Genomic DNA, 16304 nt, shown 5'->3' on the forward strand with positions numbered 1-16304 from the left:
ATGAGCTGCCACTCCTGGCCTTTAAATTGTTACTTTAAATGTCATAAAATATCCATACCAAGATTAAATTAAAAAAAGAACAAAGAACGAAAAAAGTCATAAACTGTTAATCCTTACAAATGATTACAACTTCTGAAATTAAGAATTTCAAAACCTATAATTGGATCTAAATGAGTCTCACAATGTATGTGAAAATATATTCTTGGAACATAGTCGTTAGGCCTCAGAAATGGAAAATAATTCTATTCACATAGTCCTAAGGGTCAGATAACAGCAAGGTAGGCATTTTAGAGTTAACATATTAACCATATTGAGCTATTGAGAGAGCAGTTTCCTGTGAGTGATCTCATCAAGAATTTAGAGGCCAACTTCTTTACTCCATTTTTTTTTTTTTTTTTTTTTATAAACATTTCCAGGAAAAGGATCTAGAGCAGGCATTGGCAAACTATGGTTCACGGGCAAATCTGATCTACTGCCTATTCTTGTAATACTCTTGAACTACAGGTTGTTTTTGTATTTTTTAGTGATTGGCAAAAAAGAGATTTTGTGACACATAAAGATGATATGAAATTCAACTTTCAATCAGTATCCAGAAAATTTTATTGGAATACAGGCATGCTTCTTCATTTACATATTACATATGGCTGCTTTTATATTACAGTGGCAGAGTCGAGCTACATGTGGAGATCTATGGCCTGCAAAGCCTGAAGTATTTACTTTCTGACCCTTTACAGAAAAAATTACTTAACTCCTGATCTATAGTGAGATTTACTTAGAATTACATATCCCTGTCTTTGTTCTTAACCATGTGGGATTTGTTTTGGTTTGCTTTTGGTTTACGATGTGATAAGTACAAAACTTATTTTTGGATTAATAACAGGTTAGATCAGTTGATAAGAAACAATGATTAAAACATATATTTTCCAGCCTGGGCAACATAGCAAAACCCAGTCTCTACAAAAAATACAAAAAAAAAAAAAAAAATTTGGGGTGCCTGTTGTCCCAGCTACCTGAATCACCTGAGCCTGGAAAGTCAACGCTGCAGTGAGCTGTGATTGCACTACTGCACTCCAGTCTGGGGGACAGAGTAAGACCCTGTCTCAAAAAAAAAACAAATATATATTTGTAGAGAGAAAAGAAGTAGCATGAACCTTTATGTGTATTTGGGAAGGGTTCAAGTAAAAATATTTCGAATCAGAAGTGAATGTTCAAATGCCCTATTCAGGACTTGTAGTCTTGGGTGACTGAGATTAGCTGTTGTTGTCTATCCCCTTAGAATTTGCCTTAGACATTGTAAGCCTTATGCCTTATGGCTTCCAGTTGCATGTGTTGGGGATATTTCTCCATTAACAAGAAGTTTCCAAACCTTACCAGTGTTTTGATGAATCTAGGAACAGATCTGGCAGTGAGACCTACATCCATTTTCCCCACGGACAGCATCTTGCTGGAGTGTCTTCCAGGTCTATACGATCCTCCCACTGCAGCTTCCTGAGTAGCTGGGACCTCAAGCACTTGCCACCATGCCCGGCTAAGCTTTATAATTTTTTTGTAGACATAGGGTTTCATTATGTTGCCTGGTCTGGTCTTGAACTTCTGGGCTCAAACAATCCTCCAGTCTCAGCCTCCGAAAGTGCTGGGATTACAGATGTGAGCCACTGCACCTGGCCTCCTCCTGTTAAATGTTGATAGAAAAATGGTTTGATAGCAGCATATATCCAGATTGTAGATTTTATAATATTAAAGGGGAATGGGCAAATAATAAAATGCAAGAAATGAAAGCATTTGAAAATTTAGAGGACAGAAATGACTTTTAAGTAAGTGATTTTAGGTGGACTGGAATGAGTAATCTAGAATATTTGATATGAGAGAAACAATCATAAGGGCATTATATAAGAAAGGAAGAAAGAATTTAATATGTCTACCATGTTTAAGAGGCAGCTAGATGCTGTACTATACATATATTTCTTATTCTTACAATAGTCTTGCAAGTAATTTATTCAAAATCACACAGTTCCTGAACAGTCAAAATTTTTTGTGCGGTTTGTGTCTTAGAAGACTAAATTTGACTGTTCCCACTGAAATAATATGAAATGAGGGGAGATACATTCTCATGCACAAATCCATTATTGTACTGGAACATCTATTGTCTTTCCTTATTGTTGCTAGTATTTGTTAAAACCTCTACATTAATGGCTTTGGTGTCACAATAACTGTTTGACCTTCATGTTTTACCTCACCAAACTTTCACTGTATTTTTGAGCACTAGCACCACTTCTAAATTAATCCATGAGTGACATTGCTATAGTCCTTTTAAAAGATTTTAAATTATAAGCTGGGTGTGGTGATACCTGCCTGTAGTCCCAACTACTTGTGAGGCTGATGCAGGAAGCATAGAGGAACTCAAATTACACACAGATGATTTCATGCCATTTATTTGCCACTTAAGAACAGTGCTTTTGCCAGGTGTGGTGGCTCACACCTATAATCCCAGCACTTTCAGAGACCGAGGCGGGCAGATCACCTGAGGTCAGGAGATCACAAGGTCAGGAGATCGAGACCAGCCTGGCCAACATAGTGAAACTCCATCTTTCCTAAAAATACAAAAATTAGCCGGGCTTGGTGGTGTGTGCCTATAGTCCCAGCTACCTGGGAGACTGAGGCAGTAGAATGGCTAGAACCCAGGAGGCAGAGGTTGCAGTCAGCCAGGATCCCGCCACTACACTGCAGCCTGGGCAACAGAGCTAGACTCCCTCTCAAAAAAAGGAAGGAAGAATAATGCCTATTTTTTTGTAGCAGCAAATGTGACACCAACATGTGGCAATAGCAGAAACCTAGTTTACAGTTCACCTGGCTTATCAGCTTTGAAAAATTTTTTTTTTTTTTTTTTTTTTTGAGACGGAGTCTCGCCCTGTCACCCAGGCTGGAGTGCAGTCACGCGATCTCTGCAAGCTCCGCTGCCTCCCAGTTTCACACCATTCTCCTGCCTCAGCCTCCTGAGTAGCTGGGACTACAGGTGCCCGCCACCACGCCTGGCTAATTTTTTTGTATTTTTAGTAGAGACGGGGTTTCACCGTGTTAGCCAGGATGGTCTTGATCTCCTGACCTCGTGATCCACCTGCCTCGGCCTCCCAAAGTGCTGGGATTACAGGTGTGAGCCACCACGCGCAGCTGAAATTATTTTTTAAAATGAATTTCAAAAAAATTTTTAAAGTTCATATTTTATTTTATTTTATTTTATTTTATTTTATTTTATTTTATTTTATTTTATTTTATTTTATTTTATTTTATTTTATATTTTTTGTGACCAAGAGACCGAGTCTCACTCTGTTGCCCAGGCTGGAGTGCAGTGGCACGACCTAGGCTCACTGCAAGCTCCGCCTCCTGGGTTTACTTATACCATTCTCCTGCCTCAGCCTCCCAAGTAGCTGGGACTACAGGCGCCCACCACCACGCCTGTCTAATTTTTTGTATTTTTAGTAGAGACGGGGTTTCACCGTGTTAGCCAGGATGGTCTCAATCTCCTGACCTCGTAATCCACCTGCCTCGGCCTCCCAAAGTGCTGGGATTACAGGCGTGAGCCACCGTGCCCGGCTCGTATTTTATTTTTTTGAGATGGAATCTCAACATATTGGCCAGGCTGGAGTGCAGTGGTGAAATCTTGTCTCACTGCAACCTCCGCCTCCTGGGTTCAAGCAATTCTTGTGGAGTTCATATTTTGTATGTCAAGTAAGGCTCTGTTTTTATATCAAACTAAGTGTTGATAGTTCAAAATCATGGGAAATGTGGCTGCAACTTCAAGGAAAAAAAGTTTGCCTTTTTCAGGACATGAATTGTCTTCTGCTGACTTGTTTTATGCGGTATACTTTGTGTTACTTTTCCAGGTAAACCGTCCTATTGGCAGGGTACAGATCTTCACTGCAGACTTATCTGAAATACCCCGTTGCAACTGTAAAGCTACTGATGAGAACCCCTGTGGGATAGACTCTGAATGCATCAACCGCATGCTGCTCTATGAGTGCCACCCCACAGTGTGTCCTGCCGGAGGGCGCTGTCAAAACCAGTGCTTTTCCAAGCGCCAATATCCAGAGGTTGAAATTTTCCGCACATTACAGCGGGGTTGGGGTCTACGGACAAAAACTGATATTAAAAAGGTTAGAAAAAGCTAAATTACCATATACTTTCTCCTCTTTGCAGTTGCTTGATATCATTGATCCTTGACATTAGAAAATTCATCATAGAAGAAAATAACACAGTTAATAATTAACCTTATTGTTGTGTCTTGCCATATCCTTCTACCGTTTAGAGGCTTATGAATGGATGGTTTTGATCTCCCAAGTCCTTTGTATTGATCATGGTCACTGTGTAGGAGGTTGGAAAAAATGGGACATTCATAGAGATGCTATGGCTTTGTTTGCTTTTTTGTGTATATCCTACAGCTGGTAATTAAGAGAGATGACAGTGAGCACATGATACAGAGACATTGATCCACCTACTAATAAAACATTTTTAGTGAGGAAAAAACAGGTCTGGCTTCATGAAACATGAAGGATAAGAAGGTTAAGCCTTATTGGATGAAAATGCAGTCATGTCTTCAACTTAAAACTTGGCAGGATCTCTAAGTTTCTAATAAATAAATAATATTGTATAGTCTTTTTTTTTTTTTTTTTTATAAAATAAGCCTTATTCTGGTTACATTTTCTGAAGAATTTTATTGGTTTCCAGGAAATGTAGTGTATATGGGTTGGCGTTTAGTCATTTGCTAAGTAGTTATTTTTATATTTACTGTATGTGCCAGGTATTGTGCTGGGGATGCACTAACCAAGACGAGAGATATGGCCTATACTTTCATAAAATTTACATTTCAGAGGGAGAGAAATATTGAACAAATCATCTCCCAGTGTGAAAGTATAAAGGGCTCTAGAGATGTGTGACAAAGGAACTGAAACTAGTTTGTCTCTGATGATATTATATTTTATTTTATATATTTTTTGAGAGAGGGTCTCACTCTGTCGCCCAAACTGGAGTGCACTGTTGCCATCTCCGCTCACTGCAACCTTCAACTTCCAGGCTCAAGTGATCCTCCCATCTCAGCCTCCTGAGTAGCAGGGACTACAGGCTCACATCACCACGCCTGGCTAATTTTTGTATTTTTTGTGGAGGTGAGGTCTAACCATGTTGCCCAGGCTGGACTTAAACTCCTGGGCTCAAATGATCCTCCCAGAGTGTTGGGTTTACAGGCATGAGCCATCACTCTTGACTTGTGAGGCTATTTTAAATTGAGACTTGAAATATAAGTAGCTGTTGACCCAGGCAAGGTGCATTAAAGCCCTGCAGGTTAGGAGTGAACACGTGTGAAAAGCCAGAGTGACTGTAGCATAATGAATAGGGAGTATGGTACTTTGAAATATAGAGCAGAGCAAGCACCAAGGAAGATGAACATAGTTTATTTGGGGAAGCCAATTCTCGGGCTCTGGGGCAGGTAGAGATTGGCCATCCATCTCTCTTTATAAGGACGCTCTAGTTTACTTACTAATCTTCCATTCTGGAGGATCTTTAGTATCCAGTGTATCCTAATCTTTCTGCTGCTGACAGTGGTAGGAGTAAGGAGGTGTTTCTCATTATCAAATAGTTGGGGATCGTAAAGTAATTATATATGCCTAAAATTATACTCATGTAATCTGCTTTGTAGAATCTGATGTTTTCATTAATTTTTTTAAAAAATGTATACATTTGGATACCGGTGTCCTTTTTTGCCATTAAGTCAGGAGGTATTTCTTGTTCTAGGGTGAATTTGTGAATGAGTATGTGGGTGAGCTTATAGATGAAGAAGAATGCAGAGCTCGAATTCGCTATGCTCAAGAACATGATATCACTAATTTCTATATGCTCACCCTAGACAAAGTAAGTAATGGGAAATGCTGTTTTCACTGTTACAGGATTGTAAATTTGTGTTGTCCCAGCCATAGTATTTGTAGGCATGTAACGCAGTTCCCAAGGTAGGGTCTTTTCCCATACTCATTGGGATTGCTGGATTGGGGTTCTGGAGTAGGTAAGAGTGCTCATTTTCTGGGTATTCATGGCCAGAGGCAATACAGCAGCTTTTAGCATTGTTTTTGAACAATTCAATGAAAATTGGAGCTTATATCTTTGAGTATTTTTTCTACAGGATTACAAGTTTGAACTCAGAAAAGTACATAATTCTTTTTTATTTTATTTTACAGTTGAGAAAATTGTTAAATATTTAATTATTTTACTGATAAGATTATGTAAATTTTTTTTTAAATTATTTTGAGACAGAGTCTCGTTCTGTCACCCAGGCTGGAGTACAGTGGCATGATCTCGGCTTGCTGCAACCTCTGCCTCCTGGGTTCAAGCGATTCTTGTGCCTCAGCCTCCCAAGTAGCTGGGACTACAGGCATCCGCCACCACGCCCAGCTAATTTTTGTATTTTTAGTAGAGACAAAGTTTCACCATGTTGGCCAGGCTGGTCTCAAACTCCTGACCTCAGGTGATCTGCCTGCCTCGGACTCCCAAAGTGCTGGGATTACAGGCATGAGCCACCGCACCTGGCCTTAGTTTTTATAATAAAACCCTTTCTTGGTATTTACCTTTGTAAACATTTCTCAAATTGTGCACTAGGATTTGTGAGATCTTCACTTCCAGATATTCTGATCTTACTTTGGGATTGGGACTCTGCATTAGTATTTAAATCTCCTTAGGTGATTTCTAATGTGCATCTGGGTTGAAACTACCTAAATAGAAAGTGGGACAAGCTGCTATTTGTAGGGCAGTGGTCCTCAAACTTCAATGTAGTCAGAAACCCCTGGCAGCCTTGTTATATATAACGCAGAATGCTGCACCCCAGAGTCTCTGCTTTAGTGTATTTGAAGCACAACCCAGGAATTTGCATGTCTAACAAATTGCCAAATGGTGATGGTGCTGGTCCAGGGATCACACTTTGAGAACCAAAGTTCTTTGGGATCTTTTCTCTGAGAGGTTCAAACTTTCCAAATAGGAACTCCAACTTATTAGAGAGAATAGTCAAATTTTAATCCACAGGAGAGGTCTCAGGAAGTCTGATGTGTAGCTTCTTTTGGAATTCTAGGACCGAATCATTGATGCTGGTCCCAAAGGAAACTATGCTCGGTTCATGAATCACTGCTGCCAGCCCAACTGTGAAACACAGAAGTGGTCTGTGAATGGAGATACCCGTGTAGGCCTTTTTGCACTAAGTGACATTAAAGCAGGTAAGAATCATTTCAGCATTCTGCAGCTGACATCTGAATTTCAGGGCTTTTGTTTTTTACAAACAGCTTCCTCAGATTATAATTTTAAACATTTCTATATGTACCATTCTCTGGAATTAAGTTCATTTACATTTTTGTGCAACCATCACCACCATCCGTCTCCAGAACTCTTTTCATCTTCCCCTGCTAAAACTCTATACCTACTAAACACTAAGTCCCCATTCTTCTTTTTCTTCACAGCCCCTGGCAACTACCATTCTACTTTCTGTCTCTGAATTTGACTACTATATGTACTTCATATAAATGGACAGTATTTGTCCTTTTGTGACCACCTCATTTCATTCATTCATTGATTCATTTTTAATGTTTAGGGACAGAGCATTGCTCTGTTGCCCAGGCTGCACTACAGTGGCACCATCACAGTTCACTGCAGCCTCAAACTGGGCTCAAGCAATCCTGCTGCCTCAGCCTCCTGAGTAGCTAGGGCTATAGGCACATGTCCCCATTCCCAGGTTTTTTGTTTTTGTTTTTGTTTCTGTTTTTTTGTAGAGACGGAGTCTTGCCGCTATGTTGCCAAGGCTGGTCTGGAATTCCTGGGCTCAAGTGATCCTCCTGCCTCAGCCTCCCAAGTGCTGGGATTACAGGCATGAGCCACCTCGCTTAGCTTGGCTCATTTCTTTTAGCACAGTGTCTTCAGAACATGGATGGTTTTAATGGAACAAATTTTCACATTCATATGAACTTACCACTAATAGGTTTGCTTTAGAAACTACTAGCTCTTCAGTCTCCTTTCTCACCTTCCTGAAGTTGCTCTTCTTCCACTTTATAAACCAAAGATTGATCTCTCACTCTTCCATATCTTATGGGTTATGGACCCAAGGCTATTTTAAAAATAAACCACTGGGTGTGGTGGTATATGCCTGTAGTCTCGGTTATTCAGGAGGCTGAGGCCAGAAATCGCTTGAGTTCAGGAGTTTGAGAAGCAGCCTGGGTAGTATCGTGAGAACTCTGACTCTTAAAAACACACACACAAAACAACAAAAACCTCTCAACCTCTAGGATGTCAAAGAACAGGATCTTTGGAGAATTCACTGCTCTGTCATGGCTCACCTGGGTGCTTGTCTCTCTAATGGGGTAGCGAGATGGTTGTAACCAGGACAAATAGTAAGAAGTTAATTTGAATCGAAAGTAAATCTGGTATGGCTGAGTGGTTTGACAGTAAAGTTATGTGGTAGATATTTTCCATAAATTAAAGGATCTTAATCTATAGCTTCAAGGTTTTGATACAATTATTTTAAACATATATACCTATGCATGTAACACCCTCCAAATTGCATGCTTTTTTTAAGTATTAAAATTTGTGGCTGGGCGCGATGGCTCACACCTGTAATGCCGGCATTTTGGGAGGCCAACACGGGCAGATCACGAGGTCAGGAGATCGAGACCATCCTGGCTAACATGGTGAAACCCCGTCTCTACTGAAAATACAAAAAAATTAGCCGGACGTGGTGGCAGGCGCCTGTAGTCTCAGCTACTCTGGAGGCTGAGGCAGGAGAATGGCGTGAACCCAGGAGGCAGAGCTTATAGTGAGCCGAGATCGTGCCACTGCACTCCAGCCCGGGCAACAGAGGGAGATTCCATCTCAAAAAAAAAAAAAAATTTTGTATAAACATTGTACATTTTGAAATGTACAAGAAAGTTATGATTTTTCAAATGTAGTTTTGCAAGGATATGAGCAAAACAGTTAAAATCAGCCTCTTATACTCAAACTGGGATAGAACTGGCCTAGGTAGTCTGTAATATACAGTAGTATAGTCTAATTACTGGTGAAGCAGAATCCCATTTGAATGTTCTGGAAGACCTTAGTTCTCCTTTGCTCAGTCACTGTTGTCCTCAGGAAGCATTGATCAAGATAAAAGAATTAGAATGATATTTGTTCAGATCTTAATCTGTTTTTGTGTGTGTTTGTTTGCTGGCTTGTTTGTTGAAACGGAGTCTCGCTCTGTTGCCCAGGCTGGAGTGCAGTGGCATGATCTCGGCTCACTGCAACCTCCACCTCCCGGGTTCAAGCAATTCTCCTGCCTCAGCCTCCTAAGCAGCTGGGATTACAGGCATCCACCACCATGCCCGGCTATTTTTTGGTATTTTTAGTAGAGACTCCTGACCTCAAGTGATCCGCCTACCTCGGCCTCCCAAAGTGCTAGAATTACAGGCATGAGCCACCGCGCCCGGCCTGTGTTTTAAATTTAATCTATGGGACTTCTCATACTCAGTGTACTTTTTTCTCTACAATTTAAATGTGTTGTCCAGGAGTCTTTCAGACTTTTTAGGTTGTGACAATTTTTAGATTTTAAAATTTGAGCCACTAGTTACTTTCGGGTTTTGCGTTTGTTTCTCATAATGTTTTACATGATGACACCAAGGACACTTGAGCATCACTGTGCACTGCACTCTGCTTATTTGAGACTGGTTTTTAGTTGCAGATTTATTTCAAGTTTTTGGAATGGGTGGTTTCAGAGTATATTGTTTAGATTTCTACTTTGTAACAGGAGTAATTCAATAAATGATACGGAATACCAGATACGATTCTAAGCATATTATCTCATTTAAGCCTTGCAAAAGTGCTGTAAAGTAGATGATATTATACCTATGTTACTTTTATCCTTGGATGTCACACCTCTCTCATTCTTTTCTCCCTTTTTCTCTCTAATCGCCCCAGGGGTGGAGAGGTTCCTCTATATTAAATCAATATAAATATAGTTCCTCTATAATAAATCAGTCACATGATTTAGTTCTACTATGTCTGCTGAGTGCTGATAGTCCCATTCTTCTACTTAGAACCTGCAGTTCATGTCCATGGGGATGCCCTCCTCTGCCATGTCTAGCCACAAATTTCTCTTCTTTTTTTCCTGTGTTCATCAGCTCAGGTAGCTTGGTGTTGAAATTCTCAGACTGTTCCTCTCCTCACTTGACTTTCAGTCTGCATAGGTTCAGGATGGGGAAAATGAGACAGGATGTGCTAAGGGACAGGCAGAGTGCCTATCAGAGCTGAGGCCTTCATTCAACTTCCTGGGCCCTTCACATACCTGCAACTTACTGTCTCCCAAGTGTCCCATCCCTACTCTTGTTTATCTCTTCTCTCATGCTCTTTGCCATGCCCAGTAACTGAAGATCCATCAATGATTGCTGCATATTGAACTCTTTTCTAGAATGGTATCACTGTTTAGTTTATGAGCACTGATACTTTCTGATTTAATTTAGCCTCTCTGTGATTACACTTACGTAGTATATGTTCAGTGAGCAGCAAGTTATGACAAGTATCCTGCTTTCTTTTATTTGTGTATAAGGTACAGTTGTATTATAAGCACATCGTATCTATAAAATTTTAGTTATCTATTCATAAATCTTTTATTAAGAAAAAGACAGTGTGGGGCTGGGCGCAGTGGCTCACGCCTATAATCCCAACACTTTGGGAGGCCAAGGTGGGAGGATCACTTCAGGAGTTTGAGACCAGCATGGCTAACATGGTGAAACACCATCTCTACTAAAAATACAAAAACTAGCTGGGCGTGGTGGCAGGCGCCTGTAATCCCAGCTACTCAGGAGGCTGAAGCAGGAGAATAGCTTGAACCCAGGAGGCAGAGGCTGCAGTGAGCCGGGATCTCACCACCTTACTCCAGCCTGGGCAACAGAGTGAGACTCCGTCTCAAAGAAAGAAAAAGAAAAAAGAAAAAAAAACAGTGTGAATAGAACCACGAAAGATTCAATCCAGTTAAGTTCAGGCATGAGATGGGAAACATGACCCTCCCGTTAACATTGGTGAGTCTCACTCAGTTCCTGCAAGCTCCTTATGGCATGAGCCTCATCAGGCCGTGGATAATTCTGCTACTCCTACAGCATGACCCTAACGTAGCTGCTGGTATTGTGAACATACTTGATAAAGAAATAGTGATAAGAATGATTTCCTTTAACATTCGATGAAAAACTATGTATAGCAGTCTCACTGATAAAAGGCATGTCAGTCTGCAAAGGGAAATCTTCCTAAGAATTGACAGTTTTTAATATGAATGATGGTTACCTTATACATTAACTGTAAACATTACCCCTGTGACAGGCAACCTCTTCACATATTTATATAAAATTCTTATATTTGGTAGGCCTCCCATAACTGGCTTTTAGTTACGAGTTTTGAGTTTGAATGTTTATTTTATTTCCTCTCACAGTTTTGGTGAAATGGACCTTTGACAGAAAGAGAGAAAGAGGACAGTTTGCCTTTTTAAAGTTTACACGTTACTGCTATGTGCATTTTGTCATATTGTCTCAATAAGCTTGTCAGATTTCTCCATTTTAAAATGGGCTGCTCAGGATTCAGATTACCCTGCTAAGTCTGTGACGTAGCTGGATCTACAACCAGTCTGTAATCTACAGATTTCTAGTGTTATTCTGTACTGAGATGCCTCTCCAGAGTGCTGCCAGGTAACATGTGTTCACCTGAGAACAGACAAACAGGTTTTCCTCATACTTGTATTCCCAGGGCCTGACACATTGATAAGTTGTTTTTTGTTTGTTTTGGTAATGAATTAACATATTTTGAATCTGAATGGTTAATAAACAAATGAAAAACAACTTGAGGTAATTAACACCTCTGGAGGAAGAGTTATCTTAAATATTACTTGTTAAGCCATTTAAGTTTTCTCTGTTAAATTGTATTACCTGATTATTAATGTTATAAGATAAGAATTAATTAAAATATAGGATTAGAGCTAAATTCTTTTTAAAATTAATCTGTTCTCTTGGGAGTTGGTATCCTTTGTAATTAATACAGAAATAATGTAATTAAAACCATAGATATTAATATTTTCACGGTCTCTTATGCAGGCACTGAACTTACCTTCAACTACAACCTAGAATGTCTTGGGAATGGAAAGACTGTTTGCAAATGTGGAGCCCCGAACTGCAGTGGCTTCTTGGGTGTAAGGCCAAAGGTACCACCCTTCTAGACTTCTGCTTTGGGATTAGTGGTGCGGTCCTCCCTCCCTAACAGTGTTAGGGCAGTCTACATTTTAAGAAGAAATCTCTTTGAAATTAATGACATTCAGCCAGGCATGGTGGCTCATGCCTGTAATCCCAGCACTTTGGGAGGCTGAGGTGGGCGGATCACCTGAGGTCAGGAGTTCGAGACCAGCCTGGCTAACATGATGAAACCCCGTCTCTAATAAGAATAGAAAAATTAGCTGGGCCGTGGTGGCATGTGCTTGTAGTCCCAGCTACTCAGGAGGCTGAGGCAGGAGAATCCCTTGAACCCAGGAGGCAGAGATTGCAGTGAGCTGAGATCACACCACTGCACTCTAGCCTGGGCAATACAGCAAGACTCCTTCTCAAGAAAAAAAGAAAAATTCAATGACATTGAATAGGTGTTGATAGGGCCACTTGCAATTCACTAAGCATTCGGCTGATCAATTATATAAGAGGTTTTTGGGGATAGTGTTGAAGTGTTTTGGGCCATCTGACTTTAATTGGTGCTACTTTTGTAACTAATAATGCTGTGAAATAGGACCTTATAAAGAAGGTTAGTTACCTCCCTCGTCTTGATCTCACATCTCCTAATAAGCCATATAGATTCTTGGTATATCTGTGTCTGTCCCTGTCTTTCTCTCACTTTCTCTTTCTGAAGATACCAAAAAATCTGCAGTTTAAGCTTCTAAATGTAGCATAACATCATAGATAAAAGTAGAACTCTTAATCTCACCATTATAAAAAAGTATAAGCATTGTTGTGTCTTCCTGTTTTTTTAGTGTGCACTTTCTGAATGATTGAATTCTAATTCTGTAACTGTTAAGTATCATTTCCATGTCTATATTCGCCTTATTTTTTGTTGTTGTTGTTTTGTTTTTTTTTTTTTTGAGGTGGAGTCTCGCTCTGTTGCCCAGGCTGGAGTGCAGTGGTGCAATCTCGGCTCACTGCAAGCTCCGTCTCCCGGGTTCACGCCATTCTCCTGCCTCAGCCTCCTGAGTAGCTGGAACTACAGGCGCCCGCCACCATGCCCGGCTAATTTTTTATTTTTTTAGTAGAAACAGGGTTTCACCGTGTTAGCCAGGTTGGTCTCGATCTCCTGACCTCGTGATCCGCCTGCCTTAGCCTCCCAAAGTGCTGGGATTACAGGCGTGAGCCACTGTGCCCGGCCCTTATATTATTATTTTTTAAAGTCCTTGCTAATCATTTTTAGTGACTGTCTTAATTTTTTTATATAATGGATGGACATACTAGATGAACATCTGGATAATTCAAGATTTCTGTATCATAAGTAACAGCACAGTGAAAATTGCAGTTTAATTTTGATACAAAATAAACTATATAGTGACTTCAATTGAGTATGTTCCATATGCCTTTTTGATTGTGAAGCTCAACATTAAGAACTGAAAAATGCAAATTAACATAGAAGCCAATAAGAAAAGAGTAAATAAAATTTTTTTTTTTGAGACGGAGTCTCGCTCTGTTGCCCAGGCTGAAGTGCAATGGTATGATCTCGGCTCACTGTAACCTCCGTCTCCCAGGTTCAAGTGATTCTCCTGCCTCAGCCTCCCAGATAGCTGGGATTACAGGCCCCTGCCACCACACCTGGCTAATTTTTTGTATTTTTAGTGGAGATGGGGTTTCACCATGTTGGCCAGGCTGGTCTCAAACTCCTGACCTCAGGTGATCCACCTGCCTCAGCCTCCCAAAGTGCTGGGATTACAGGCGTGAGCCACTGCGCCCGGCCAGAAATGAAGAGCACTCAATGATCATTTTTTAATCTTGTTAAATAAGGAGAATCACCTCTATATTATACTGGATTTTATTGTGCTTTTTGTTTAGTTTTGTTGGTTTAACGGTGTTGTTCCTTAAGATGTTGACTTGTTTCCTATAAATTAAAATAGTAACTCAGTTTAACCTGTACTTAATGGTATTAAGTGTAGTGCGGATGTCAGTTTCAGCATCCTTGATGTCTGCATGGGATAGCATTTCACAGGAGTCAGTCAGAGGTAGATGCTAGAGAGGTCACTGTGTGCTCTTAGTAGATATTGGTCTGTCAGAATAGGATGGACCTCCATTAAGCCTTACAGATTGGTCCTGGATGTTTCTGGGTTAAAATGAAGAATGTGATAAGATGATTTGGTGACCAAGTGTGGGCTGCAGCGAACAAAGAGAGAACATCTGCTGGCTGCTCCAGGGTCTGGGAGTGGTGGACATGAAGCTAATTTGACTTGATGTGTAGTCTTATTGACGGCAGGGACCATGAATTAACTTTTTTGTGTCTTAACACATTGCTTATAGTAAGTTCAGTTATGCTTTGTTGAATGAACAAGAAATAGGCATGTGTACCCACACACAGAAGTCTAGTTTAGTTCTGAAAGTAGACGAATATAAAAGTGAAACTTTGGCCAGGTGCGGTGGCTCACGCCTGTAATCCTAGCACTTTAGGAGGCCAAAGCGGGTGGGTCACAAGGTCAGGAGTTCGAGACCAGCTTAACCAATATGCTGAAAACCCGTCTCTACTAAAAATACAAAAATTAGCCAGGAGTGGTGGTGGGTGCCTGTAATCCCAGCTACTCAGGAGGCTGAGGCAGGAGAATTGCTTGAACCCAGCAGGCGGAGGTTGCAGTGAGCCGAGATCGCGCCACTGCACTCCAGCCTGGGCAACACAGCAAGACTCCGTCTTGAAAAATAAATAAATTAATTAACTAATAAAACTTACGAAAGGCATGTCATTTAACACCAGCGTTATGGATCAGCAAAAACACAAAGATTTTTGTCTTCTGTTTTGTTCAGGTGGCAGGAGTAGTTGATACAAAAATTATTGCTACGTATCTGTGATGTACCAGGTACCTTTTTATCTTCATGACATTTTATCTTCATGACAATCTCTTTTCCCAGAGAAGAGAATGAGGCTCAGAGAGGGTAGTTAACCCGGTTAAGATTGGTACTAATGTGTTCACAGAATGCTGACTGTTCAATATCTGACCTGTAGAACCAACCCATTGCCACGGAAGAAAAGTCAAAGAAATTCAAGAAGAAGCAACAGGGAAAGCGCAGGACCCAGGGTGAAATCACAAAGGAGCGAGAAGATGAGTGTTTTAGTTGTGGGGATGCTGGCCAGCTCGTCTCCTGCAAGAAACCAGGCTGCCCAAAAGTTTACCATGCAGACTGTCTCAATCTGACCAAGCGACCAGCAGGTTGGTGCCAAAATCCATTTGTACTGCTACTCGTTCTCTCCATCATACTCAGGGTCTCATGCCATTTGCATCAGCCTTGAAGAAAGTGCCATTTGGTCTTTCCATGCATAATTTTGAGGGGTATGGTCTATTTTCTTATTCTGGAAATAATGAAAACAAAGGCTTAGAATTCTTAGTTATGAAGAATGGAACAGCAGTGCACTTGCTGTGTCTCAAGTCCTTTACTTACATTCATGTCTATTTCATCCCCCCAGCAACCCATAATGGTTGGTTTTCTTCCATAATGCATGTGAAGAAACAGAGTTAGGATTGGTGAGGTGATCTTTCACACATAGATAGAGGAGCTGGATTGAGAGCTGGGTTTTTGACTCCAAGACTATTAAATCATGTTGCCTTTCTAGAGAAAGAAAGATTGAGATAGTAAAGCCTTTAGGTGGTTCTAGTCAGTGAGAGATGGATTGCCCCCTTTTAGCACTTCCTACCTTGCTTCCCTACGCCTAGTGCAGTCTCCCCCCATGCAGAGTAGACTTTTTTCCTCTAAAGGAGATTTGGTTGTATCAGTTAATACATGAGAAAGCTGCTCAGGTGGATGTGGTACCCAGGAAATTTGTAGTTGAAGAAATTGAGAACCTTTGAGTAGTGATTTGGGGTTAGAGAATTTTAGGGATTTGGATATGCCATCTATTTTAATGAACAAAAAAGAGAAACCAGTGGGGAGCCATTCCAGGGTGAGGAGATTATACATTACTAGTGACCTGCTTCCAAGAGTTGCAGAACGTTAAGAACTTTGGGGTATAAGTAAAAGGGATTTGTCCCCAAATTGACTTTCCTTCACTGTATATTG

At 40.6% G+C, this 16304-nt stretch overlaps 1 protein-coding gene across 18 annotated transcripts in view; it reads left to right on the forward strand.

Moving 5' to 3' along the window:
• NSD1 (nuclear receptor binding SET domain protein 1) overlaps nt 1-16304 on the forward strand; it is a 170864-nt gene that overhangs the window by 147376 nt on the left and 7184 nt on the right. For 17 of the 18 annotated variants that reach the window (XM_016954326.3, XM_054684820.2, XM_024356814.3 and 14 more), the window contains 5 exons: nt 3882-4151; nt 5785-5901; nt 7106-7247; nt 12126-12232; nt 15256-15460. In XM_016954326.3, the coding sequence (XP_016809815.3) occupies nt 3882-4151; nt 5785-5901; nt 7106-7247; nt 12126-12232; nt 15256-15460 (841 nt within the window). The remainder of the gene's footprint in view (nt 1-3881; nt 4152-5784; nt 5902-7105; nt 7248-12125; nt 12233-15255; nt 15461-16304) is intronic. The other variant, XR_010157055.1, reaches the window with a different exon arrangement.

The sequence above is a fragment of the Pan troglodytes genome, chromosome 4 (genome assembly GCF_028858775.2).
Source record: "Pan troglodytes isolate AG18354 chromosome 4, NHGRI_mPanTro3-v2.0_pri, whole genome shotgun sequence".
Classification (NCBI taxonomy): domain Eukaryota; kingdom Metazoa; phylum Chordata; class Mammalia; order Primates; family Hominidae; genus Pan; species Pan troglodytes.